Here is a 24620-nt window from a genome sequence, read left to right on the forward strand (position 1 = left end):
TTCTGGTGGGGATTTAGCTCATTCGTGTTAGATGTGTACCATAGGCTAGGCACGGTAGCTGACACCTGTAATCCCAGCACTTTGGGAGGCCGAGGCAGGTAGATCACCTGAGGTCAGGAGTTTGAGACTAGCCTGGCCAACATAGTGAAACCCCATCTCTACTAAAAATACAAAGATTAGCTGGGCATGGTGGTGCGCACCTGTAATCCCAGCTACTCGAGAGGCCGAGGCAGGAGAATGGCTTGAACCCAGGAGGCGGAGGTTGCAGTGAGCTGAGATCATGCCATTGCACTCCAGCCTGGGTGACAAGAGCAAAACTCTGTCTCAAAAAAAAAAATGTGTACCACGTACCTCATGGATGGCAGATGGTGCTGGTGCTGGATGCTCAACAAGACACAGCGTCACTGCCTTCAAGGTACTTGCAGTTGAAGGCATGATGGCATCACAGTACTGCGAGACTGCAGTTCACAGTGCCCTGTGCCGAACCACAGGGCCTACAGTGCTTTACATGTGTTATTTCACTCAGTCTTCCCTATCCCTCTATTTTCTACATAGAAAAATTGGAAACTTATCTGGCATCTCAGAAAATGGCCAGGCTAGGAGGGGAGCCCAGGTGTACTTGGCTCCAGCAGCCCCCGCACTCTGATTCTCCTTACCTGCTGCTCTTTGGACCCATGAAGAGGGCATAGCCCCCCATTTACCCACAGAGAAGCTGGTTACTTGGCTGGGGACTGGCAGAGCTGGGATTGGAACTCAGATCTCCATGGGGTCTCTGTGGAGCTTTCATTAATAATTTGCTGGAAAGAGCATCGGTCTGAGGAGTCTGGAGTCCTGGGTTCTCTCCAGCTACTCATGTTTGGCCCAAGCTCTTAAGTCTCCTGTGTCTCATTATTTTCATCTGTAAAATGGGAGTAAGATTCCATGACACAGCTGCATGACTGAATGTAAAAGTGCCCTGCAAAAGTCTTCAGCCTACCCAGCTCATGATAACATCAGCACACGGGGACCCTGCAGAAGTCCTCGGCCTGCCCAGCCCATGATAGCATCAGCACACGGGGACCCTGCACTTCCTGCCCTCGCCCCTGACGTCAGAGCCTGCAGGGTGGCAGAGCCAGAGGGGAGATGCATCAGAGGGTGTCAGCTCCAACCCTCACCAGATCAGTGGGCTTTCCCTGCCCTCGACTGCGGATGTGTCCCCCCTCCCACCCCCACCTGGGGACAGCTTCTTCCTAGGGACACACTGCTTGCCCTCTGGGGACTCTCAGAAAGGGGGTATGGGGGGAACTGCTGCTTCTCAGCCACAGTGACACGGCTGAACCTGGAAAGGGTCTCCTGTCAGCACCTCAACCCCTTGCTTGGCAAGCAGGGAAACTGAGTTCCTGACAGCTCAGGGACTTGCACGTGGTCCTGGGTGAAGCAAACACAGGCCTTGAGAATCAGAAAAGCCTGACTTGTAGCTCCCTGGCTTATTAACCGCATGGCCTTGGGAAGTTATTTAACCCCTCTGGGCCTCCTTTTCCCCATCTGTGAAACAGGGATAAACGATTGTTGGAGGATTACATAAGGGTGTGTGTCAAGTGTCCTTAGGATGGTGCCTGGTGGGTAGTCCTAATACTGCCTATCATCAGCTATCGTGGTTACAAAAGAACCATTTCTTTGCAGGAATAAAGCCGGTTGGTTGGACAGTGAGCTCAACATGTTCACACACCAGTACCTGCAGCCCAGCAGATAGTGGGCACCTGAGGCGGAGCCTGCGTGGAGAGGGGCGGTGCTGCCAGCTCTGAGTGCCATGTGGGTTCCCCCAGGGGCACGTGTGGCTCCTGCCCCTGGCCACCGCCAAGAGAATGAAGCACCCAGTCTCCTACCATTTTGAGCCCTCCAGCACTACTTATTTTCCCCCACCTTTGCCTGCTGTTGCTGGAAGAGCTGGCTCATACCCCCAAAGGACACTTTTAACAACAGCTATGGACAGCATGGTACCAAGGAGTTAAGTTGAGGCTTTTTCCAGCTTTCTCTGGTTCATTTGATCGCTTGATAAGGCCTCAGGATCTCAGCATTGCACAATGCCTCATGGAAGCCTTTGAGGGTATCACGCAGACACCCCCACCTTCCTCCAGCCTGTGCGTACTTGCCCTCCTTGCAGCCCAGCGCACCTGCAGGTGTAAGGGATGATTGGAGTTTCTTCCCAGAGAGTCTGTCCTGGAAGGACTGTGGCTTGTGTGTGTGTCTGTCTCGCCTGTTGGTTCAGTGCTTCATCCCATTTGCAGAGCCTCAGACACGTCTTGGTGGTGAGGCTCAGTTACCCCTGGGCTTAGGCTGAGGCGGGCCCTGTGCTAGGGATGGTAGAAAGGATGCTGCTGAGGCAGCTGGAGGAGTGGGAGTAGCTCAGTGGGGAGGGCTGTTGGATGTATGGGGAGCTGGCAGAGCAGGTGGCGGTCACTGGGACAAGGAGGGACTTGCCTCTCTTCTCATTATTGTGTCCTTTGCTTTAGTGTCAGTCCTGGACTTGTGCAGGCCTGTTTTGTGTAGATCTGTTTTGGAAGATGGCTTGGTCTAGGTGGTTGAAGGATGTAGTAGAAGGAAGGATGGTGGAAGGTGGGTACGTTGGTGGCTGGCTGAGGTGCGTGGGCCCCACACAGGACTGCTGGAGAATGGGCCGTCCACTTGGCCTCGTTCTGCGGGGGGGCTCATGGGTCTGAGAGCCCCCACCCACTAGGCTTGATTGCAGCCCTGTTGTGCCCTTTAAGAAACATGTTTCCACCCCACCCCCAACCTTGCCCCAAGTGCCCTGGACTAAATTTCTTGTGCCAGTGACTGCAGTTGGCCAAGGGACAATGTGGAAAACCCAGTGCCCATCTTTCCACCCTCCCTGATCTCCAGAACCTTCGACTGACCTCGTCTTTATGCTGATGTTGAGTTTTGGGATTGTTACTGGTTGAAGTGGGGGCAGATGCCTGTCACCAAGGTGTTGACTGTGTGAGTAAAGCAGTTTGAGTGACAAATCCTGTGTGGCACAAGTTGGATCGCTTCCTACAAATAAGCAACACCTCTCCCAAAAAGCAGCCCACAAGGCAGGGGCCCAGCAGCCCAGCCATCACTCATCTTTGAGGAAATGAGTTGGTAGCCTCTTTGCACTGGTTGGTGGCCACATCACAGGTGATGTTCTTTTCACATACCTGCTTGTACTTAAAGCCTCAGTCTGTCCTGTTGTGTGGGGCGAAGTAATGGACTCTGCCAGGTGGACATGCTGTGGGTGGATGTTCCCGGTGTGTTCCGGGCCTGAATGGACAGGGGCCACTTCACAGCATGTCAGGGAAAATCAGTGTCACACAATTCCAATGGATTTTTTGCTGTTTTTGAAAAAAAAAAAAAAAAAAATTCTTTAGCGTAAACATGAATTTTTTTTCAGTGTAGCCCCTGGGGAATGAATGAAATTTTGAGCTTCAATAAGTAAATTTATACCACTGAGGGAGAGACCCTTTCTGAAAGAAGTATGGCCAAAAGCATCTTAATGCTGCTGACATTGTTCTGTTTTTATGTTCATTTGCTGAAGCGCAAGACGTGCTGACACAGTGAGTTTTCTCTGATGTATTTAAGGTGATGTTTTTGCCTGAGTTACTCCTGTATCATTGCTCATAATATTGGAAACTAAAATAAAACCTAGTTGGAAATCCTTTGTGAGATCTCTGTCTTTTCGGGTTCTTTTTTTTTTTTTTTTTTTTTTTTGAGACGGAGTCTTGCTCTGTCGCCCAGGCTGGAGTGCAGTGGCGCGTTATCTGCTTGCTGCAAGCTCCGCCTCCCGGGTTCACGCCATTCTCCTGGCTCAGCCTCCCGAGTAGCTGGGACTACAGGCGCCCGCCACTACGCCCAGCTAATTTTTTTGTATTTTTAGTAGAGACGGGGTTTCACTGCGTTAGCCAGGATGGTCTCGATCTCCTGACCTTGTGATCCGCCCGCCTCGGCCTCCCAAAGTGCTGGGATTACAGGCGTGAGCCACCGCGCCCGGCTTGGGTTCTTGTACAAACTCCCCTTTGACATGGCCAGCTGTATTCTGAAGTGACCATAACTTGGGGGGGAAGTTCCCACTATCATCTGGCTCCTTATTCTTGGAAGGAATTTGATACTCTCAAAAGAACAAATGGTGTAACTGATCTTTAAGGATCAGGAAATCAAGACTGATTTCTTTACAGATTTCTCTGTAACTCCAGACCATTTTTCACTTAAAAATTAAATGACTCACTGTTCCATCCTGCTTTGCTTTCTGAGAATTTGGTTGCGACTATTCCTTTTTTTTTTTTTTTTGAGATGGAGTCATGCTCTGTCGCCCAGGCTGGAGTGCAGTGGCACGATCTCGGCTCACTGCAACCTCCGCCTCCCGGGTTCAAGCAATTCTCTGCCTCAGCCTCCCAAGAAGCTGGGATTACAGGTGCCAACCACCAGGCCTGGCTAATTTTGGTATTTTAGTAGAGGCGGGGTTTCACCATCTTGGCCGTACTGGTCTCGAACTCCTGACCTTGTGACCCACCTGCCTTGGTCTCCCAAACTGCTGGCATTACAGGCGTGAGCCACCGCTTTTTTTTTTTTTTTAAGGGTCCTCAGGAGTAGATACGGGGGTGGTTAGTCAGTTTCCCCGCCCCTACAGCTGTCCTCTCGGCTCTGGTGCTGCCCAGTGTCCGCCCTGCTCGCCCACAGAGGCCACAGCTCAGCTGATAGCAACCTCATCCTTCCAGATTCCCAGGCTACACACTTGGGGCATCACCCTCGAGTCCGCGGTCACACGTGCTGCACCAAATCTGTCACCTGCTGTCTTCCAAGTCTGTTGACCCTGCCCAGTTTCCTCACCTCCATCATAACCATTAGCCCGGATCCAGGTTCCTGTTCCTGCCTTGTCCCGCCTATCCTTGCCATCTTGTGGCTGTTTCAAGGCAGCAGCCAAAGACTTTCTCAGGTAACAAAAAAAATGAATCATTACTTTTTTTTTTTTTTTTGCAATCCACAAAACAAGTAGTTTCTGTCATTAACAAGATGTTACGTACAACCCACTAAATTGTTCACAACACCATCATCCCGGGTGATGAGCCATAGTTTGAAAAAGGGCCTTCTTGCCTTATGCAAATGCTGCTTCGTTATTCCCAGTCAAGGCCAGCCTCATTCCTGTGCTTTCTCTGACTACCTCATCTGTCCACTGGGGAATCTGAGAGGCTGGAAGTTTTAGCCCTCTGGTAACAATGTCCCCAATTAATCACAAAAAGTAGGTAGTCAGGAATGTTCCACTGTGTCCCAAGCACTGGGGTGACAGCCCAGGCAGCTCTCTCGGAGAGCATCTGGCTCATAACATGGCTTCAGAAGCAGGGCCCTCCTCGCAGATGTCAGCTAAGTTGTTCACTGTGTCCTCAAGTGAATGGTTTCCTGTCTCTAAGTGGGACTCTTAGGCTTGAGATAAGAACAGCGAACTTTTTTGAGAGTTTAGTATGTACCAGACATTCATATGCATGAGCCCTAATCTCAAAATCCAATGGTCTATTTTCCCTAATTTTCTCAAATGAGGAAGTTCATTAATTCAGCAAAATATTTGTGCACCTACTATGTGCTAAGCATGGTTCTAGGCACTGGAGATACAGCAGTGACTAAGGTGGATAAAAATCTGCCTCTGGGGCCAGGCGTGGTGGCTCACACCTGTAATCCCAACACTTTTGGGAGGTGGGCGGATCACGAGGTCAGGAGTTCAAGACCAGCTTGGCCAACATGGTGAAACCCCATCTCTACTAAAAATACAAAAATTAGCCAGGCTTGGTGGTGTGCGCTTGTAATCCCAGCTACTAGGGAGGCTGAGGCAGGAGAATCACTTAAACCTGGGAGGTGGAGGTTGCAATGAGCCGAGATCACGCCATTGCGCTCCAGCCTGGCGATAGAGGGAGGCACCCTCTCAAAACAACAACAACAAAAATTTCACTCACTGATGAGTGACCTTTTTCAATTACAAAGAAAAACAACATAATCGCTAAACTCCCTAACATCAGGAGCCATCAGGCAAATTATCCCAAGTCTTGATTTATAAAACCAAACCCTTATGCCTCTGATTACATAGGGGACGGGTCTGACAAACTTTTTTTTTTTTTTTTTTTGAGATAGGTTTTTGTTGGCTGGAGTGCAGTGGCGCAATCACGGCTCACTGCAGCCTTGACCTCCCAGCTCAAGTGATCCTCTCACCTTAGCCTCCCGAATAGCTGGGATTAACAGTGGGTGCCACCATGCCTGGATAATTTTTTTGTTTTTTTGTAGAAACGAGGGGTCTCACTATGTTACTCAGGCTGGTTTTGAACTCCTGATCTCAAGTGATCCTCACACCTTGGCCTCCCAAAGTGCTGGGATTATAGGTGTGAGCCACCATGGCTGGACACAAACATTCTTTTTCTTTTTTTAATTTAATCGAATTTTTAAAATAGAGAATGTATGTTGGCTGGGCGCGGTGCCTCATGCCTGTAATCCCAGCACTTCGGGAGGCTGAGGTGAGAGGATTGCTTGAGTTCATGAGTTTGAGACCAGCCTGGGCAATCTGGCAAAACCCTGTCTCTACAAAAACTACAAAAATTAGCCCAGCATGGTGGTGTGCACTGGTAGTCCCAGCTATTCCGGAGGCTGAGGTAGGAGGATCACTTGAACCCAGGAGGTGGAGGCTGTAGTGAGCCGAGATTGCATCACTGCACTCCAACCTAGGCAACAGAATGAGACCAAGTCTCAAAAATAAAAAAAAAGGCCGGGCGCGGTGGCTCACGCCTGTAATCCCAGCACTTTGGGAGGCTGAGGCAGGCGGATCACGAGGTCAGGAGATCGAGACCATCCTGGCTAACAGTGAAACCCCGTCTCTACTGAAAATACAAAAAATTAGCCGGGCGAGGTGGCAGGTGCCTGTAGTCCCAGCTACGCGGGAGGCTGAGGCAGGAGAATGGCGTGAACCCTGGGGGGCGGAGCCTGCAGTGAGCCGAGATCACGCCACTGCACTCCAGCCTGGGTGAAAGAGCGAGACTCCGTCTCAAAAAATAAATAAATAAATAAATAAAAATAAAAAAATAAAAAAAAAAAAGATGGGATCTCACTGTGTTGCCCAGGCTGGCCTCTAATTCCCAAGCTCAAGTGATCCTCCTGCCTCAGCCTCCCAGAGTGCCGGAACTACAGGCATGAGCCATCACACCCAGCCAACAAACATTCTTTTCTGATAAGCAACTGCAGAACTTAAGCCAGTTTCAGCCAGCTTACAGAAGCTGTGAACAACCTGGTTAGCCATTGCACATGAGCTCACCTCCTCTCATAAATATGTATATAGCTTTTCCCTCAAACCTGCTAAATGTGTATGAATACGGGCCCTTTGAGGCATAAAACCCAACCTGTCCTTTCTCTCTTGGAAGAGAGCACCTTCAGTGCATGCTGCAGACCGTCTCTTCCTGGTTTGCAAACAAGTATCAACAATAAAGTGCTCCTTTCTACTATTTAGCCACCTTGGTGATCTTTTAGACAACATTATGCGTATTTCTGCTAGGAACATTAGTGTTCAAATCTCTGTGTAGGGCCGGGTGCGGTGGCTCACGCTTGTAATCCCAGCACTTTGGGAGGCCGAGGCGGGCGGATCACGAGGTCAGGAGATCGAGACCACGGTGAAACCCCGTCTCTACTAAAAATACAAAAAATTAGCCGGGCGTGGTGGCGGGCGCCTGTAGTCCCAGCTACTCGGAGAGGCTGAGGCAGGAAAATGGCGTGAACCCGGAAGGCGGAGCTTGCAGTGAGCCGAGATTGCGCCACTGCACTCCAGCCTGGGCGACAGAGCAAGACTCCGTCTCAAAAAAAACAAAAACAAAAACAAAAACAAAAAAAAACAAAAAACAAACAAAAAATCTCTGTGTAGGCAGATGTTTTCATCTTTTGTAGGTAGATATCTCAGGCTGGACTTGCTGGGTCATATGGTAAATTTATGTTTAACTTCTACAGATTTTGCGAAGTGGTTATACTGTCTTGTATCCCCACCAGTAGTGAATGTGGGTTCATATACATATATATATATATTTTTTTTTTTTTTTTTGAGACAGTCTTACTGTCACCCAGGCTGGAGTGCCGTGGCACAATCGTGGCTCACTGCAACCTCCACCTCCCAGGTTCAAGCCATTCTCCTGCCTCAGCCTCTCGAGTAGCTGGGATTACAGGCGCCCGCCACCACACTCAGCTAATTTTTTTCTATTTTTAATACAGACGGGGTTTCACCATGTTAGCCAGGCTGGTTTCGAATTCCTGACCTCAACTGATCCGCCCGCCTCAGCCTCCCAAAGTGCTAGGATTACAGGCGTGAGATGTCATGCCCCGCCTCATTTCATTTTTTAGAGCATCACAAACTACCTCTCCAGCTCATCTTGCTAGAGTTACTGCATAATCCATGCATTCCTGCCAAGGATCAGCCATCTTCTTGAGTCGGAGGGCTTCCTGCTAGCTTGGTGCATGGTGTTATCACCCTCGGCTCTTCTGGAGGTAGAGGGGCTACCTGTCTTCTTTTCATTCTTTTTTTTTTTTTTTTTAATTTGAGACAGAGTTTCGCTCTTGTTGCCCAGGCTGGAGTGCCATGGTGAGATTTTGGCTCACCACGACCTCCGCCTCCCGGGTTCAAGTGATTCTCCTGCCTCAGCCTCCCGAGTAGCTGGGATTACAGGTATGTGCCACCATGCCCGGCTAATTTTGTATTTTTAGTAGAGATGGAGTTTCTCCATGTTGATCAGGCTGGTCTGGAACTCCTGATCTCAGGTGATCTGCCTGCCTGGACCTCCCAAAGTGCTGGGATTTCAGACGTGAGCCACCGCGCCCAGCCAATTTTTGTATTTTTAGTAGAGACGGGGTTTCACGATGTTGCCCAGGCTGATCTTGAACTCCTGACCTCAGGTGATCCACCTGCCTCGGCCTCCCAAAGTGCTGGGATTACAGGCGTGGGCCACTGCGCCCGGCCCCAGTTTTTCTAAGTTATATAATTTAGGTTTCACAACTAGATCTATGATCCATTCTAGGTTAATTTTTGCATATGGGTTTCTTTCTTTCTTTTTTTTTTTTTTTTAGGATGAGTGTGTGGATATCCAATTATACCTACAACATTTGTTGAAGACACCATCTTTTCTTGTTTTTCCAAGTTTCCACACACATTATTGATAAAATAATTTTTTTGTGGGGGGGTGCTGGGTGTCGCTGGTCTGTAACTCTTTACCTCAAGCGATCTGCCCACCTCAGCATCCCAAAGTGCTGAGATTACAGGCGTGAGCCACCGCCCTGGGACGAAGGCATTATCCTTTCTCCACTGAATTGCGCTTTCATTTTTGTCAAAAATTAATTGCTCACGTATCGGAACTCTATTCTGTTGCATTGATCCATTTGTCTACCTGGACGCCAATACCACACTTTCTTTCTTTTTTAAATTAATTAATTTATTTATTGAGACAGGGTCTCTCAGTCAGGCTGGAGTGCAGTGGTGCAATCAAAGCTCACCACACTCAGCCTCTTGGGCTCAGGTGATCCTCCCATCTCAGCCTCCCGAGTAGCTGGGACTACAGGTACGTGCCTGGCTCATTTTTTGTAGAGACGGGATTTTGCCATGTTGCCCAGGCTGGGTATCTTTTTTTTTTTTCTTTCTTTTTTGAGATGGAGTCTTGCTCTGTCATCCAGGCTGGAGTGCAGTGGCGCGATCTCGGTTCACTGCAACCTCTGCCTCCCTAGTAGCTGGGTTCAAGCGATTCTCCTGCCTCAACCTCCCTAGTAGCTGGGATTACAGGCGCCGGCCACCTCGCCCGGCTAATTTTTGTATTTTTAGGTTTACAGGCGTGAGCAACCGCGCCCGGCCCCAATACTACACTTTCTTGTTTACTGTGTAGTCCTTATCTTCTGGCGCAAAGCGGGCACTCGCTAAAAACCTGAATGAAAGTATGAAGCAGGCCGGGCGCGGTGGCTCACGCCTGTAATCCCAGCATTTTGGGAGGCCGAGGCGGGCGGATCACGAGGTCAGGAGTTCGAGACCAGCCTGGCCAACATAGTGAAACCCTGTCTATACTAAAAATACAAAAAAAAAAAAAAAAAGCCGGGCGTGGTGGCGTGCGCCTATAGTCCCAGCTACTCGGGAGGCTGAGGCAGGAGAATCAATCGCTTGAACTCGGGAGGCAGAGATTGTGGTGAGCCGAGATCGCGCCACTGCACTCCAGCCTGGGCAACAGAGCGAGACTCCGTCTCAAAAAAAAAAAAAAAGTATGAAACGATGAGTACAATGAGTAGTCAGCCGCCTGCCTCACCTACCCTGCTGCTCCGGACTGCCACTGTCGCCTGCCCCGAGCCTAGGCCGCCGAGCCTGACAGAAACTGCCGCTGCTGAGCTTAGCGTATCCAGTCCCGCAGCTGACCAATCGGAGCCCGCCCTTCCGGGGCCCGCCCCATTCCAGGAATCGACCTCCGCACCGGCCTCGAAAATTGACCAATCGGTTATGTAGTTCCGCTCTTAGTCCCGCCCCCACGCTGAAACTGCCACTTCGGATCGCCGAGTAACGCTCACTCACCAGGCGTCCCGGCCCTGCCTCTCACCTGACCAATCAGGACGGCCGGCCGAGGTCCCTGGAACGGCTCAGGCGGCTGCGGCGGCTACGGCGGCTACGGTGGCGCGTGCTAGGGGATTCTGCCGGGTAAGTGCTGGGCGGCAGGACTGGGGAGGGGCGGAAGAGCTCGGCAGGAGGCCCCACGTGCATTCCCGCGAGGGCCTCGGGGGCCGCAGTGGAAAAGAAGGGGAGGCTGCATCTGCCTCTGCCAGGGTCCCGCCTCGGCGTCCGCCCGCTCGCCCTCTGTTACTTCTGCGGCCCCGGTGTTTCTGGAGCGTCGCTTTTCCGGTGTCTCTGCTCGGCGTTTCCCTTTCTAAAGCGCGGCCGGGGCCAGGGGAGGGCAAGGCCAGCTGTGCCCTTTGATCCCGTGCGAAAACGGCGACCCTCTGACTACAGGGGTGTGGCCCAGAGCCGCTTGGCCAGTTAGGGGTGGGGGCCGGGATCTTTGTCCTGCGGATCAAACAGTTGGCCCCTCTGGACTGCATCTCCGTGCCCCCCAGACCTGCGGGGTAATATACGTGTGGGGAGGTCCCAGGGTAGTCGGCTTCTCTCTGCTCCAGACCTTGCACCCGATCCTGAGGATCCTTGGAGGTGGGGGGCAAGGGCTGGAAGCGGAGTTTTCCCAGGCTCCCTCACACTTCCAGGGAAAGGCTTTCCAAGAACCCTGAACTCATGGACCCTGGAGTCAAATTTTGGTTCAGATCTAGCCTCTTGCTAGCTGTGTGACTTGGGGCAAGTTGCTTAACTTCCCTGAGCTTTGGTTTCTTCATATGTAAAAAGAAAGTGAAGGAGGAAGGGAGGGCAGGAACGGAGGAAGAATCCCTTTGAAGCCTGATTTGTATTGGATTCACCAGTTATAAAGCAAGCTTGTCCAAACCACTGCCCAGGAGGTGGAGGTTGCAGTGAGCCAAGAAAAAAAGGAAGCATGCCCTTGCCCCAGCCATTTGGGTAATAATAGACGTTTATTGAATGTTTACGATGTACCACTGTAAGCACTGTATTAAGTAAGCACTGTACTGCTTTGTTTTTTGTATTTTGTGTATGTGACAGTCTTGCTCTGCCACCCAGGCTGGAGTGCAGTAGTGTGATCTCCACTCACTGCAACCTCCACCTCCCAGGTTCAAGCGATTCTCCTGCCTCAGCAGCCTCCTGAGTAGCTGGGATTACAGGCGCCCACCACCACACCCGGCTAATTGTTTTTTGTTGTTGTTTTTGAGACAGAGTCTCACCCTGTCGCCCAGGCTGGAGTGCAATGGTGCGATCTCGGCTCACCGCAACCTCCGCCTCCCGGGTTCAGGTGATTCTCCTGCCTCAGCCTCCTGAGTAGCTGGGATTACAGGCACGTGCCACCACACCCGGCTAATTTTTGTATTTTTAGTAGCGACGGGGTCTCTTGCCATGTTGGCTAGGCTCATCTCAAACTCCTGACCTCAGGTGATCCTCCTGCCTCAGCCTCCCAAAGTGCTGGGATTACAGACGTGAGCCACTTGGCCTGTTTTTTGTATTCTTGTTTTTTTTTTTTTTTTTTTTTTACAGTGATGCGACCATGGCTCACTGCAGCCTGGACCTCCTGGGCTAAAGTGATCCTCCTGAGTAGCTGGGGCCACAGACAAGTGCCACCATGGCCAGCTAATTAAGTTGGGGGTACGGTCAGCCTGTAACCAAGATTTGGAGACCGAGGTGGGCGGATCACAAGGTCGCTAACACGGTGAAATCCCGTCTCTACTAAACATACAAAAAATTAGCCGGGCGTGGTGGCGGGCGCCTGTAGTCCCAGCTACTTGGGAGGCTGAGGCAGGAAAATGGCGTGAACCCGGGAGGCGGAGCTTGCAGTGAGCCGAGATTGCGCCACTGCACTCCAGCCTGGGCGACAGAGCAAGACTCCGTCTCAAAACAAAACAAAACAAAACAAAACAAAACAAAACAAAATGTTTCTACAAATGTTGTCCAGGCTTAACATGCTTTCTTTAATTCTAACAACAATCGTATGAGGTAGATACTGTTGTTGTCCAGCAGATAAGGAAACTGAGGCACAGAGAAGTTAAATAACTTGCCTGAGGCAGTACAGTTAAAGAGTGTCGAATGGGAGTCTCTGGCACCACAGAGCACCCTACTGAGCACCGTGTCCTGCTCTCTTGACTTCAGGTAGAAGAGCTGAGCCTGGAACCCAGCCCTGAGGACATCCTGCGGCCCAGGGGCAGTGACACCTGCTGAGAGAGGCCCAGGATGGTGGAGGCTGAGGAACTGGCACAGCTGCGGCTGCTCAATCTGGAGCTCCTGAGGCAGCTGTGGGTGGGGCAGGATGCTGTGCGGCGGTCAGTGGCCAGGGCAGCCTCAGAGGTGCGTGCCCGCCTTGGGAACCCCAGAGGAAGGGGCTACCTGACCTTCAGGCCAGCATCCAGGCTTCAGGGCTCATCTTGTTGAACACGCCCATTTTACTGATGATGGGACACTGAGGGCTGGGGAGGGAAGAGACTGGCCTTGGTCACTGCTGAGGCTGGAGCAGGATGAGGATATAGGCCTTGGTGCCTGGCGTAGGCCCAGTGGGTAGGTTCTGGCAGCCACTCCCTGGGTGACCCAGCCCCTCTCTCCAGTCAAGCCTGGAATCCAGCAGCAGCTACAACTCAGAGACTCCATCGACCCCAGAGACGTCCTCAACTTCCTTGAGCACCTCCTGCCCATGGGGCCGGTGCTCTGCGTGGGGCCCACCAGATGCCTGCCGAGGGGACCTCTGCGATGTGGCCAGATCGGGGGCAGCCTCTCTCCCACCTGCCAAATGCCAGCACCAGGAGTCCCTGGGCCGACCGAGACGCCACTCAGTACCCTCGCTGGGCACCTCAAGCCTGAGGGACCCAGAGCCCTCAGGGAGGCTGGGTGATCCGGGACCCCAGGAGGCACAGGCCCCGAGTTCCATCCTGGTTCAACAGAGCAAGCTGTCCAAGGTAATGTGGGAGAGCGGGACATCTGCTGATGGGAGGAGCTTCCTTGGGCCTCAGTTTCCCTATCTGACACATGTGCTTGTGGGCAGCCTCGCTTGCAGAATAAGAGGCTCCTGGGAGATACTGTGAGTTGGGTCTGGCTCAGCCTAAATGCTCGCTAGGTGGTAGCTGTGAGTTTCTCAGACAGCACTTTGAGAAGAGGCCAGGATTTGTTCACAGCCACACATAAAGTGGGGCCAAACATTTCCCTTCTTGCTCTTGTGCCCTTGGCTGAGCCCTGGGCTCCAAGTCAGGGTGTAAGTTAAGACACAGTCTCTCTGTCCCTCGAATTGCGGCTTCCTCTGGGCCAGACCTCTTGGCTTAGTCCTTGTCCCTCTGTGCTTTCTTCCTCAGCCCAGGGTGACCTTCTCTGAGGAGTCTGCAGTTCCTGAGAGGAGCTGGCGCCTCAGGCCATACCTGGGCTACGACTGGATTGCAGGTAAGGCGTGCTGCTGCCCTGCACACACTTTGCCTGGGAGTGGGAGGTGGAGGCCTGGGCTCCTCCATGCTCCTGTCTGAGCCACCACCTGGTGCTGTTGCTTGTTTCTCTGACCGTGCCATCCTCCTTGGGGAGCACCCTCTTTTTTTTTTTTTTTTTTTTTTGAGACAGAGTTCACTCTGTCGCCCAGGCTGGAGTGCAGTAGTGCGATGTTGGCTCACAGCAACCTCCACCTCCCAGGTTCAAGTGATTCTCATCCCTCGGCCTCCCAATTAGCTGGAGTTACAGGCGAGCACCACCACGCCTGGCTAATTTTTTGTATTTTAAGTAGAGATGGGGTTTCCCCGTGTTGGCCAGGCTGGTCTCAAACTACTGAGCTCAAGATATCCACCTACTTTGGCCTCCCAAAGTGCTGGGATTGTGGGAGTGAGCCACCGCTCCCCCACAGCCACCTTCTTTTATTTATTGATTTATTTATTTATTTTTGAGATAGAGTCTCGCTCTGTCGCCCAGGCTGGAGTGCAGTGGTGCAATCTCGGCTCACTGCAAGCTCTGCCTCCCAGGTTCATACCATTCTCCTGCCTCAGCCTCCCGAGCAGCTGGGACTACAGGCGCCTGCCATCATGCCTGGCTAATTTTTGTGTATTTTTTTTTTTTCAGTAGAGACGGGATTTCACCATGTTAGCTCGCCTCAGCCTTCCAAAGTGCTGGGATTACAGGCATGAGCCACCATGCCTGGCCTTTTTTTATTTTTATTTTTGCTTTTTAAGAGAAGACAGGCCGGGTACGGTGACTCACGCCTGTAATCCCAGCACTTTGGGAGGATGAGGTGGGCGGATCACGAGGTCAGGAGTTTGAGACCAGCTTGACCAACATGGTAAAACCCTGTATCTACTAAAAATACGATAATTAGCCGGGTGTGGTGGCATGGGCCTGTAATCCCAGCTACTTGGGAGGCTGAGGCAAGAGAATCACTTGAACCTGGGAGGCGGAGGTTGCAGTGAGCCGATATTGCACCACTGCACTCCAGCCTGGGTGACAAAGTGAGACTCCGTCTCCAAAAAACAAACAAACAAAAACGAGACGAGCAGCAGTGAGAAGAAGGGGGAAAGGGTAGAACAAAGAGTTTGGTCTGTCACTGACTGTGAGTATACAATTGCGATAACTCACTACCTTCACACCAGCCTCTGAGCACCTTCTGAGCCATGTCTGCTCTCTCAACCTCAGGAACTGAGACGGTGCATCTGTTGAATGAATGAATGAGTCCCAGCTGCCGTATGTTTGAACATTTGTTATGTGCCAGGCCCCTGCACAACTTCATACCAATGCCAGCTCTTTTCACGTTATTGTCCAACTCTCCCCGACAGCAGCCTAACCTCTGCTGCCTTCTGGCTGGTTTCCCCCGGCCTATGTCCCATTGCTGTCCTTTTGCATATGTGTGTGTGTGTGTGTATGTGTATGTGTTTGTGTAAATACATAACATAAAATTTACCACTGTAGTATTTTTTTTGAGATGAAGTCTCACTCTTGTCACCCAGGATGGAGTGCAATGGCGTGATCTCCGCTCACTGCAACCTCTGCCTCCCAGGTTCAAGCGATTCACCTGCCTCAGCCTCCCGAGTAGCTGGGATTACAGGTGCCTGCCACCACGCCCGGCTAATTTTTGTATTTTTAGTAGAGAAGGGGTTTCGCCATGTTGGCCAGGCTGGTCTGGAACTGACCTCAGGCGATCCGCCCGCCTCAGCCTCCCAAAGTGCTGGGATTACAGGCATGAGCCACCGCGCCCAGCCACCTGTAGCATTTTTTAAGTGGACTGTTAAGCGGCGTCAAGTATGTCTACACTGTTGAGCTATCATTACTACCATCCACCTCCAGAACTTTTTCATCTTCCCAAAAGCTTCTCTCCCCATTAAATAATTACTCCCATTTCCCCTCCCTCCAGCCCTGGACAGTCACCATTCTACTTTCTGTCCCTATGAATTTGACTCCTCTAGGGACCTCATATAAGTGAAATCATATAGCCTTTGTTCTTTTGTACTGGCTTATTTTATTTAACATAGTGGCCTCAAGATTTATGCATGTTGTACTGTGTGTCAGAATTCCCCCTTTTTTTTTTTTGTTTTGAGAGAGAGTCGCACTGTATCTCCCAAGTTGGAGTGCAGTGGTGTGATCTCGGCTTACTGCAACCTTCACCTCCCGGGTTCGAGTGGTTCTTGTGCCTCAGCCTCCCGAGTAGCAGGGATTACAGGTGTGTGCCACCACACCCAGCTAATTTTTGCATTTTTAGTAGAGATGGGGTTTCACTGTGTTGGCCAGGCTGGTCTCGAACTCCTGCACTCAAGTAATTCTCCTGCCTCGGCCTCCCAAAGTGCTGGGATTACAGGTGTGAGCTGCTGTGCCTGGCTGGAATTCCATTCCTTTTTTTTTTTTTTTTTTTTTTTTTTATTATACTTCAGGGTTTTAGGGTACATGTGCACAATGTGCAGGTTTGTTATATATCCATTCCTTTTTAAGGCTGAGTGACATTCCATTGTGTGTTGATGCCACATGTTGTTTATCTGTTCATTCATGGATGGACACTTGGGTGGTTTCCATCTCTTGACTGTTGGGAATAATGCTGCCAGTGACATGGTTGTGCACTGTCATTTTTGACATAGCAGCCAGAGGGAATTTTTAAACATGGGAATCAGACCATATCACTCTCCTACTCAGACCTCCCCATGGGCTTTTCCCAGCACTTCCTGTAAAATCCAAAATCGGTATCTAGACTTACGAGGCATGATCTGGCCTCTACTGGCCCCATGATGTGACTTCCCGTCTTTCTTTCTTCCAGCCTCACGGTCTCCTCCTTTTTTATTTTTATTTTTTTTCTCTGTTGCCCAGAGTCAAGTCCAGTGGTGTGATTTCTGCTCGTTGCAACCTCTGCTTCCTTGGTTCAAGCAATTCTCCTTCCTCAGCCTCTCAGGTAGCTGGGATTACAGACGTCCACTACCATGCTCGGCTTATTTTTGTATTTTTAGTAGAGACAGGGTTTCACCATGTTGGCTAGGCTGGTCTTGAACTTCTGACCTCAGGTGGTCTGCCTGCCTTGGCCTCCCAAAGTGCTGTGATTACACACGTAATGGGGTGGCCACAGGCATGGCAGGACCAGAAAGGAGGCCACGACCAGGCATGGTGGCTCACGCCTGTAATTCCAGCAATTTGGGAGGCCGAGGTGGGCGAATCACTTGAGGTCAGGAGTTCGAGACCAGCCTGGCCATCGTGGTGAAACCCTGTCTCTACTAAAAATACAAAAATTAGCCAGGTGTGGTGGCGGGCACCTATAATCCCAGCTACTCAGGAGGCTGAGGCAGGAGGATCATTTGAATCCAGGAAGTGGAGGCTGCAGTGAGCAGAGATCAAGCCACTGCACTCCAGCCTGGGCGACAAGGTGAGATTCTGTCTCAAAAAACAAAGACAGGTGCACTGTGGAGTTGCTGAGAGCACGTGGTGGCGGGGACACAGGCCCTGCCCTTGAGTACTTCTTGAACTCTCAGCTCACTGCCCTCCTTCCTGGTTCTTGGAAAATGGAGGCGTCTGTCTCAGTACCTGCTCTTGGTCCATGCGCTCTGCTCCCCTGCGTTTCCCGAGGTGACTGTCCATGCTGCCACCTGGGCCCTGGCCCTGCTCCCGTGTGCTCCACCCCTCTGCTTCTGGCTCCTCCAGGGTTTGCTTCCTGTGATCCTCCATCTCTGTCCTGCATCCTCATCCTGCCCCTCAGCATGAACATGAACGTGCAGGAAGCATTCTGGGAGCTGGTTGTATCTCATGCTCCCTGCACCGGGCACCACTCCGAGCTGTGCTCCCTGTTCCTCCCGCTGACTCCTTTGCCCTTCACAATAAGCTTATTAGGTAGGCACCACCATGGTGCCCATTCACACATGGGAAGGCTGAGGCCCGGTGAGATGTAACAGTGGCTCACATCCAGTCGGGGTAAAGCCGCAGTCTGTTATTTCTCATCCCGATGCCACATTTCTACCTTTAGCCCACATTTGCTTCCAGTGACTGCCTGTTTTCTCAATAACAAGACTTCCTCTTCAAAAGGGCTGTCTAGTCTCGTTGCCTTCAATTTCTCTCCACTATTTCTTTTCTTTTTTTTTTTTTTAGATGGAGTCTCGCTCTTTCACCCAGGATGGAGTGCAGTGGAGTGATCTTGGCTCACTGCAACCTCTGCCTCCCAGGTTCAAGTGATTCTCATGTCTCAGCCACCTAAGTAGCTGGGATTACAGGCATGCGCCACTACGCTCAGCTAATTTTTATGTTTTTAGCCAGAGACAGGGTTTCGCCATCTTGGCCAGTCTGGTCTGGAACTTCCGATGTCAAGCGATCTGCCTGCCTTGGCCTCCCAAAGTGCTGGGATTACAGGCATGAGCCACTGTGTCCGGCCTCCACTACTATTTCTTAAATCGGGCTTCAGCTCCCAGCATTTCATCAGCATGGCCCTCAGTTGGGTCATAAGTGGCCTCCGTGGTGCCAACTCCCCAGCTTAGCCATCATCCACACCTTCCTTTGAGCAGCAGGGGACACAGTGGTCACTCCCTCCCTGAAGCACTTTCTGCCCTAGACTTCCGGCCACTTGCTTCCTGGTTCTCCCCCATCTCTGCTGGTGCTCCTTCCCAGGCTCCCGGGGAAGGAAAGGTCCTTGTTCTGACAGCTACACCCCTAGGCCTGGGACTCAGTCTTCTGACTCCTCCTCTCTGTCTTCCCCCTATGATCTCCCAAATGCTGAGGTGTTTGACACTTTCTCTACTTCTCCATTTGTATCTCTAGCCCACACCTGTCCTCCGAATTCCAGACTTGTATATCCCGCTGTCTTCTCCACATCACCATGAAGTTATTAACCTTCTGTCCGAAATCAAGGTCCTGATTTCCACTGCTGTGCTCCTCCTGCAGTCTTTCCTGTCTCCATAAATGGCAACTCTACATACTAAATAGCTCAGACCATAACCTTGCTGGATTTACCATCCAGCTACATCCTGATACACCCAACGTAAGTTAAAAATACTGCTTAGGCTGGGCGCGGTGGTTCACATCTGTAATCCCAGCACTTTGGGAGGCCGATGCAGGTGTATCACGAGGTCAGGAGATCGAGACCATCCTGGCTAACACAGTGAAACCCCGTCTCTACTAAAAATAGAAAAAATTAGCCGGGCGTGGTGACGGGCGCCTGTAGTCCCAGCTACTCCGGTGGCTGAGGCGGGAGAATGGCGTGAACCCGGGAGGCAGAGCTTGCAGTGAACCAAGATCGTGCCGCTGCACCCCAGCCTGGGCGACAAAGCGAGACTCCGTCTCAAAAAAAAAAAAAAGAAAATACCGTTTAGTCAAAAAGGCATATAAGGCCAGGCGCAGTGGCTCATGCCTGTAATCCCAGCCCTTTTGGAGGACGAGGTGGGTGGATCATTTGAGGTCAGGAGTTCAAGGCCAACCTGGCCAACATGGTGAAACCCCACCTCTACTGAAAATACAAAAATTAGCCGGGCATGGTGGCGAGTGCCTGTAGTCCCAGCTGCTTGGGAGGCTGAGGTGGGAGGATTGCTGCAAAATTCTGACCAGGTGTGGCAGTAGCTCACGCCTGTAATCCCAGCACTTTGGGAGGCCGGGGCAGGTGGATCAGGCCAGGAGTTTGAGAACAGCCTGGCCAAGATGGTGAAACCCCGTCTCTACTAAAAATACAAAAATTAGCTGGGTGTGGTGGCACACGCCTATTTAAATCCCAACTACGTATTTTTAGTAGAGACGGGGTTTCACCATGAGAATTGCTTGAACCTGGGAGGCAGAGGTTGCAGTGAGCCGAGGTCGCTTGAATAAGCCTGAATCCCATGCTGAAATCAGTGCTAAGAAGTGACTGGAGAGGCAGCCCCAGGCCGAGGTCGCTCCACTGCACTCCAGCCTGGGCAACACAGTGAGATTCTCTCTCAAAAAAGTAAAGAAAGAAACATCCTAAGTCGAATCATGGTAAGTTGGGGGCTGCCCCTACCTCTCCCCAGCTGAATCCTAACTGATGCCTCTGTTTCCCCTCACCTTGAAGCAGCCAGAGGAGGAATCCTGTAAAAATAAGTGGCTGATATGATTGTGACCCTCCTGGTCCCCAAACCCTCCGTGGGCTTCCTAACCTCATCTCCTCCACTCTCACTGCCTTCCTGCCACTTTCCCCTCCTGGCTGTTCCTCAGCTGAACCACGCACATGCCCACCCTGGGGCCTTTGCGCTTGCTCTTTCGTCTCCCTGTGATGTCCTTCCTGGGAGGTCTCTGTGGCTTCTCCATGTCTCTGCTCAGGGTCATCGCACTCAGAGAGGCCTTGCCTGGTATCGCTGCCCTGCTGTACTAGGCTCTGACCCTGCTCTCTTGCTTTCTGGCAGGTTTCACCATTCAGTCTTGTATCATGGGTTTTTTTTTTGGTGGCTAGTTCATCTCTTGCCACCTTACAGTGTAAGCCTCATTAAGGCCAGGGGCTTTGTCTGTCTAGTTCCTGGCACATGAAACAGCATCTAGCCCTGTCATAAGGGCTCTGTCGATATTTTTTCCATGGATGGTTGGCTGTGCATCAGGGTAGACAGACACTGAAACCAACCAACAGTCCCAGTGACTGGAGGGGCCCTCCTGGCCTGTTTGAGGCACAGTAGGGGTGAAGCAGGTGGCCTGGGGTGCCAGGGCTGATCGTCTCTCCAAGCCTTGGCCGGGGGCCACACAGCAGCCCCCAGCCCCTCTCCCGTCAGCTGCCTGGTGCTTTGCCCACACCAGGGTCTCTGGACACCAGCTCTTCAATCACCAGCCAGCCTGAGGCCTTCTTCTCGAAGCTGCAGGAGTTTCGGGAAACCAACAAGGAGGAGTGTATCTGCAGCCATCCTGAGTGAGCAGGGGCGGGCGAGGGTGGGCGAGGGTGGCTGAGCGGCTCCATCCCCTGGCCTGCTCATCCCCCTCGCCCTCTCAGACCCCAGTTGCTAGGCCTGCGTGAGAGCAGTGGCAGCGGCCTGGAGGAAGACCATGAATGTGAGTGCGGGCCCTCGGCTAGGCCGCTGAGTAGTCCAGCCTCGCGCTGCCCTGGCCTCCCCTGCCTCAGAGCAGTCCCATTTGAGGTTTGGGGCCTGGGGAGGCCCCTGAGGTGTTGAGACTCATGGAGGGAGGCCTGCAGTCTGGACAGGGTGGCCAAGCCCTGGTAGGGGTGGGGTGAGCTAAGGCCTGGCCACCGAATTAGGGGCTGCCCTACCCTGTGTGGCACCATCCCACCCTCCCCAGCAGTGCCCCCGTGCTGGTGGGACTCCATCCCAGCTCCTGAGAGCCCTAGGAGGATGTCCCTCCCCACCCCTTAGGGCGTGGGCCCCAGGTTCTGGGAGGAAAGGGGTTAGGAGGAAATGGGCCTAAGGGCTTCCCAGAGGGATTGGCAGCTTGTGTGACTGGGGCCAGCACGGGGCCTAGGGACCTGGGTTCCTGGCTCAGGGAGAGCTGTGGCTTCTCATGGGTCTCGCAGGCGTGTACTGTTACCGTGTCAAGCGGCGCCTGTTCCCGGTGCCTGTGGATCCCGGCACCCCCTGCCGCCTGTGCAGGACACCACGAGACCAGCAGGGCCCTGGGACCCTGGCGCAGCCAGCACAGGTCAGGTGAGTGAACAGAGCATTGGGACACCTTGGGGGACACAGCCTGAACCACTGGTTTTAAGAAAAGATAGGCCTGGGCGTGGGCCCCCAGCCGCTGGGAGGCTCCTCAGGGGTCCCCCACTGCCCCCCTGCGCAGGGTGAGCATCCCGCTGTCGATCCTGGACCCCCCGCACCGGTACCACATCCACCGGCGGAAGAGCTTTGACGCCTCTGACACACTGGCCCTGCCCCGGGTGAGCAGCCACTTGGGGCTGGATGGTGATGAGGGCGGGGCTGGCCCAGACTGGCACAGGTCCCCAGGGAGGGTCACAGAGCGAGGCTGGGCTCGACAAGGGTGAGCACCCAAGTCTCTGGAGCACAGGCTGGGCCTCTTCCATCACCCACACCTGTACCTAAGGGAGGTAGGACCCCTACTCCACGTACCCCGGGGCTTCCAGGGTGATCTGCCTGCAGGCTGGCATGACATGAATGGGTCCTGTTTATTGTGCTCTTGTGTACTGCAGGCACAGTCCTTAGGGGGCTTATCTCATGGAGCCCCAACAGCAGCCAGGAGTGTAGGCACTGCTGTACCCTCACCCTGCAGGTGGGGAGACCGAAGCAGAGGGGGAGGCGCCTTGGTGGAGGAGCTGGGATTCGAACCTAGGTCTCTGTGCTTCTTGTTTTTTTTTTTTTTTTTGAGACCGAGTTTTGTTCTTACTGCCCAGGCTGGAGTGCACTGGCACGGTCTCAGCTCACTGCAGCCTCCATTGTAGTCCCAGCTACTTGGGAGGCTGAGGTGGGAGGATCGCTTGAACCCGGGAGGCGGAGGCTGCAGTGAGCTGAGATCTCGCCACCGCACTGCAGCCTGGGTGACAGAGTGAGACTCCATCTCAAAAAAAAAAAAAAAAAAGTCCTTTCCTGTGTCTCCAGGTCGGGATGGGGGGCCAGTGGCAACTCTTCCTGACTCCTCAATTGAGAGTAGGGCAGCTGGGGTCAGAGGAGGAGAAGGATGCAGAGGAAAGTCAGTTTGCTGGTCCATAAAATGGACATAACAGCGCCATCCTCAGGGATGTGGGTGGTGAGGTGGGGCTGTTCAGTGAAGCAATCCATGCAGGCGCTTGGAGAGCCTACAGCAAGAAGTGCCCTGTGAATGTCACTGTCACCATCCTATCCTCCCATTTCAGCTCTCAGGGCCCCAGGGATGGCTGGATCTGCCAGGTTAAGAAAGGGGAGACCTGGGGTAATCTTGTGGGTAAACACAGGCCCTGCCCTGGTGGGGGCCTCCTTCCTAATGGGGGGCACTGTCCCTCCCTGATGGGGGTGTGCCCAGTCAGCGGGGAGCCTGTCCCAGGTCAGGCACTTTTAACCCCTTGCCTTCCACAGCACTGCCTGCTGGGCTGGGACATTTTCCCTCCGAAGTCTGAGAAAAGCTCAGCCCCCAGGAACCTGGACCTCTGGTCCTCTGTCTCCGCTGAGGCCCAGCACCAGAAGCTGTCAGGCACCAGTAGCCCTTTTCACCTGGTATGGTCCAGATCGCATCTTAGCCTGGGCTGCCCCCTAGAGGGACAGAGACCTTGCAGCAGGCCTGGGGACTGCAGAGCCTCCTGGGGGGTAGGATTGAGGTGGGGAGGATGGAGCCTGGGAGTGTCTCTCTGCAGGGTCCAGCCCTCCAGCCCTGACCCTAGCCATCCCTCAGAACTCCTCTGCTCCCTGCCACCTGCCCTGCTCCACCCAGGAAGGCCACCCTGACTGCAAGATCCAGGAGGGAATGGCTGGAACTGGGGATGACCTGTCCCTTTCAAGTGGCCCCCCTGAGACTTCCCTATTCCCCATCCAGGCCTCGCCAATGCAGGTGCCACCCCCCACCCCGACCTGGTCAGTGCCCCAGGTCCCTCGGCCCCACGTCCCACGGCAGAAGCCCTGAGGACTGACTGCTGGAGGAGAACAGCATTCCCGCCGCCTCCAGCCTCTCCCCTCTGGCAGGCGCACCCAGGAGACTAGAAGCCCCTGCCCGCCCAGCTCAGGCCCGGCTGTCCTAGGTTGGGCAGGTGGGTGGACCCAGGCTTGTCTGCTGCCTGGGTTCCAGAGAGGGAGGACCCTGGGGTGGAGGGTGAGGGATTCTGTGGAAGTTTGTAAATAAAGCTCAGTGCTCTGCAGCTCGAGTCCCACGTGTGCTGGTTCCATCCTGCTGATGCACTTGAGGCCCAGAAGGCACTCTGGCCTCTCAGCCTGCCCTCCCGGCACCCTCGGAAGGAAGACACTGTGACCACCGGGACTGGGCAGTGTGTGTCGGTCACCATGAGGGTGGCTCCTTTTGCAGATCCCCAGCTCTGGGTAGTGGCCTCCACCAGATGGGGGAGGGGGGTCCCCTAGGCAGGCTGGGCCAAGGTTATTAAAAAGTCATTTCAGCGAGGGCCTCCGCTGAAGCTGTGAGTCGTGTTGAGTGACTGAGCTCTCTCCTTCCTGGTCCCAGAACCGGGATCCATTGCTAGAAGGGCTCTCTGGAAGTCCCTGGGGTCACATGGCTCCTCCACCCAGCCCTGGGAGCCGCGGGTCATTCAGAGCCCCAGCAGGGACAGATGAGGAAACGGCTGGGCAGTGAGTTGGAGGCAAGGTTAGCAGAGAGCCCAGATGTCCAGTCTGGGAGAGTAGGCAGCACCCTGTCTTTCACTGACCTCTTGTATGTGTTGGTTGCATAATATGAAATTGCTCTTTTTATAAGTGGAATAAATGCGGACACGAGGCATAAACTTTCTCTAAGGTTTCTCGGCTTAGAGATGGAACTGGGCTGTGCTGTCCTGGGGCTTTTTCCTGGAGTTTATGAAGCTATAAAAACCTTTCCCTCTCTCTGGAGAAACAAAGTCTGTTTTTGAGTCCCTGCTTTCAATTATTTTGGGTATACAGAGGTGGAATTGCGGGATCAGAAGGTGATCCTATGTTTTTTTATTTTTGAGACAGGATCTCACTTTGTCACTCAGGCTGGAGTG

At 52.8% G+C, this 24620-nt stretch overlaps 2 protein-coding genes across 9 annotated transcripts in view; both read left to right on the forward strand.

The window, feature by feature from the left end:
- Nucleotides 1-3671, forward strand: part of MFN2 (mitofusin 2) — a 31606-nt gene extending 27935 nt beyond the window's left edge. For all 6 annotated transcript variants that reach the window (XM_058443982.1, XM_032758957.2, XM_032758954.2 and 3 more), the window contains one exon: nucleotides 1663-3671. In XM_058443982.1, the coding sequence (XP_058299965.1) occupies nucleotides 1663-1732 (70 nt within the window). In that variant the 3' untranslated portion in view covers nucleotides 1733-3671. The remainder of the gene's footprint in view (nucleotides 1-1662) is intronic.
- A 6906-nt stretch (nucleotides 3672-10577) lies between these two features.
- On the forward strand, nucleotides 10578-23809 carry MIIP (migration and invasion inhibitory protein). Of its 3 annotated transcripts, XM_058444390.1 has the most exons (11): nucleotides 10578-10690; nucleotides 12749-12943; nucleotides 13198-13545; nucleotides 13936-14020; nucleotides 20801-20909; nucleotides 20991-21049; nucleotides 21528-21657; nucleotides 21791-21887; nucleotides 22158-22297; nucleotides 23017-23154; nucleotides 23471-23809. In XM_058444390.1, exons 2-11 carry the CDS (start codon nucleotides 12830-12832, stop codon nucleotides 23562-23564), a joined length of 1314 nt encoding a protein of 437 aa, XP_058300373.1. In that variant the 5' UTR covers nucleotides 10578-10690; nucleotides 12749-12829; the 3' UTR covers nucleotides 23565-23809. The 3 variants fall into 3 exon arrangements, with proteins under 3 accessions (XP_058300373.1, XP_058300375.1, XP_058300374.1); XM_058444391.1 differs by lacking the exons at nucleotides 10578-10690; nucleotides 22158-22297 and adding an exon at nucleotides 11394-11551; XM_058444392.1 differs by lacking the exons at nucleotides 10578-10690; nucleotides 22158-22297; nucleotides 23017-23154 and adding an exon at nucleotides 11218-11551.
- The last annotated feature ends 811 nt before the right edge of the window (nucleotides 23810-24620 follow it).

Source organism: Hylobates moloch, unplaced genomic scaffold (assembly GCF_009828535.3).
Source record: "Hylobates moloch isolate HMO894 unplaced genomic scaffold, HMol_V3 SCAFFOLD_9, whole genome shotgun sequence".
In the NCBI taxonomy this organism is placed as follows: domain Eukaryota; kingdom Metazoa; phylum Chordata; class Mammalia; order Primates; family Hylobatidae; genus Hylobates; species Hylobates moloch.

Excerpts from the sequence above, each read along its gene's own strand:
- MIIP (XM_058444390.1), top strand. The coding sequence starts at position 12,830 with ATGGTGGAGGCTGAGGAACTGGCACAGCTGCGGCTGCTCAATCTGGAG. Across the intron at positions 12,944-13,197 it reads TGGCCAGGGCAGCCTCAGAG|TCAAGCCTGGAATCCAGCAG; the intron begins GTGCGTGCCCGC and ends CCCTCTCTCCAG. Across the intron at positions 21,888-22,157 it reads ACACACTGGCCCTGCCCCGG|GCACAGTCCTTAGGGGGCTT; the intron begins GTGAGCAGCCAC and ends TGTGTACTGCAG.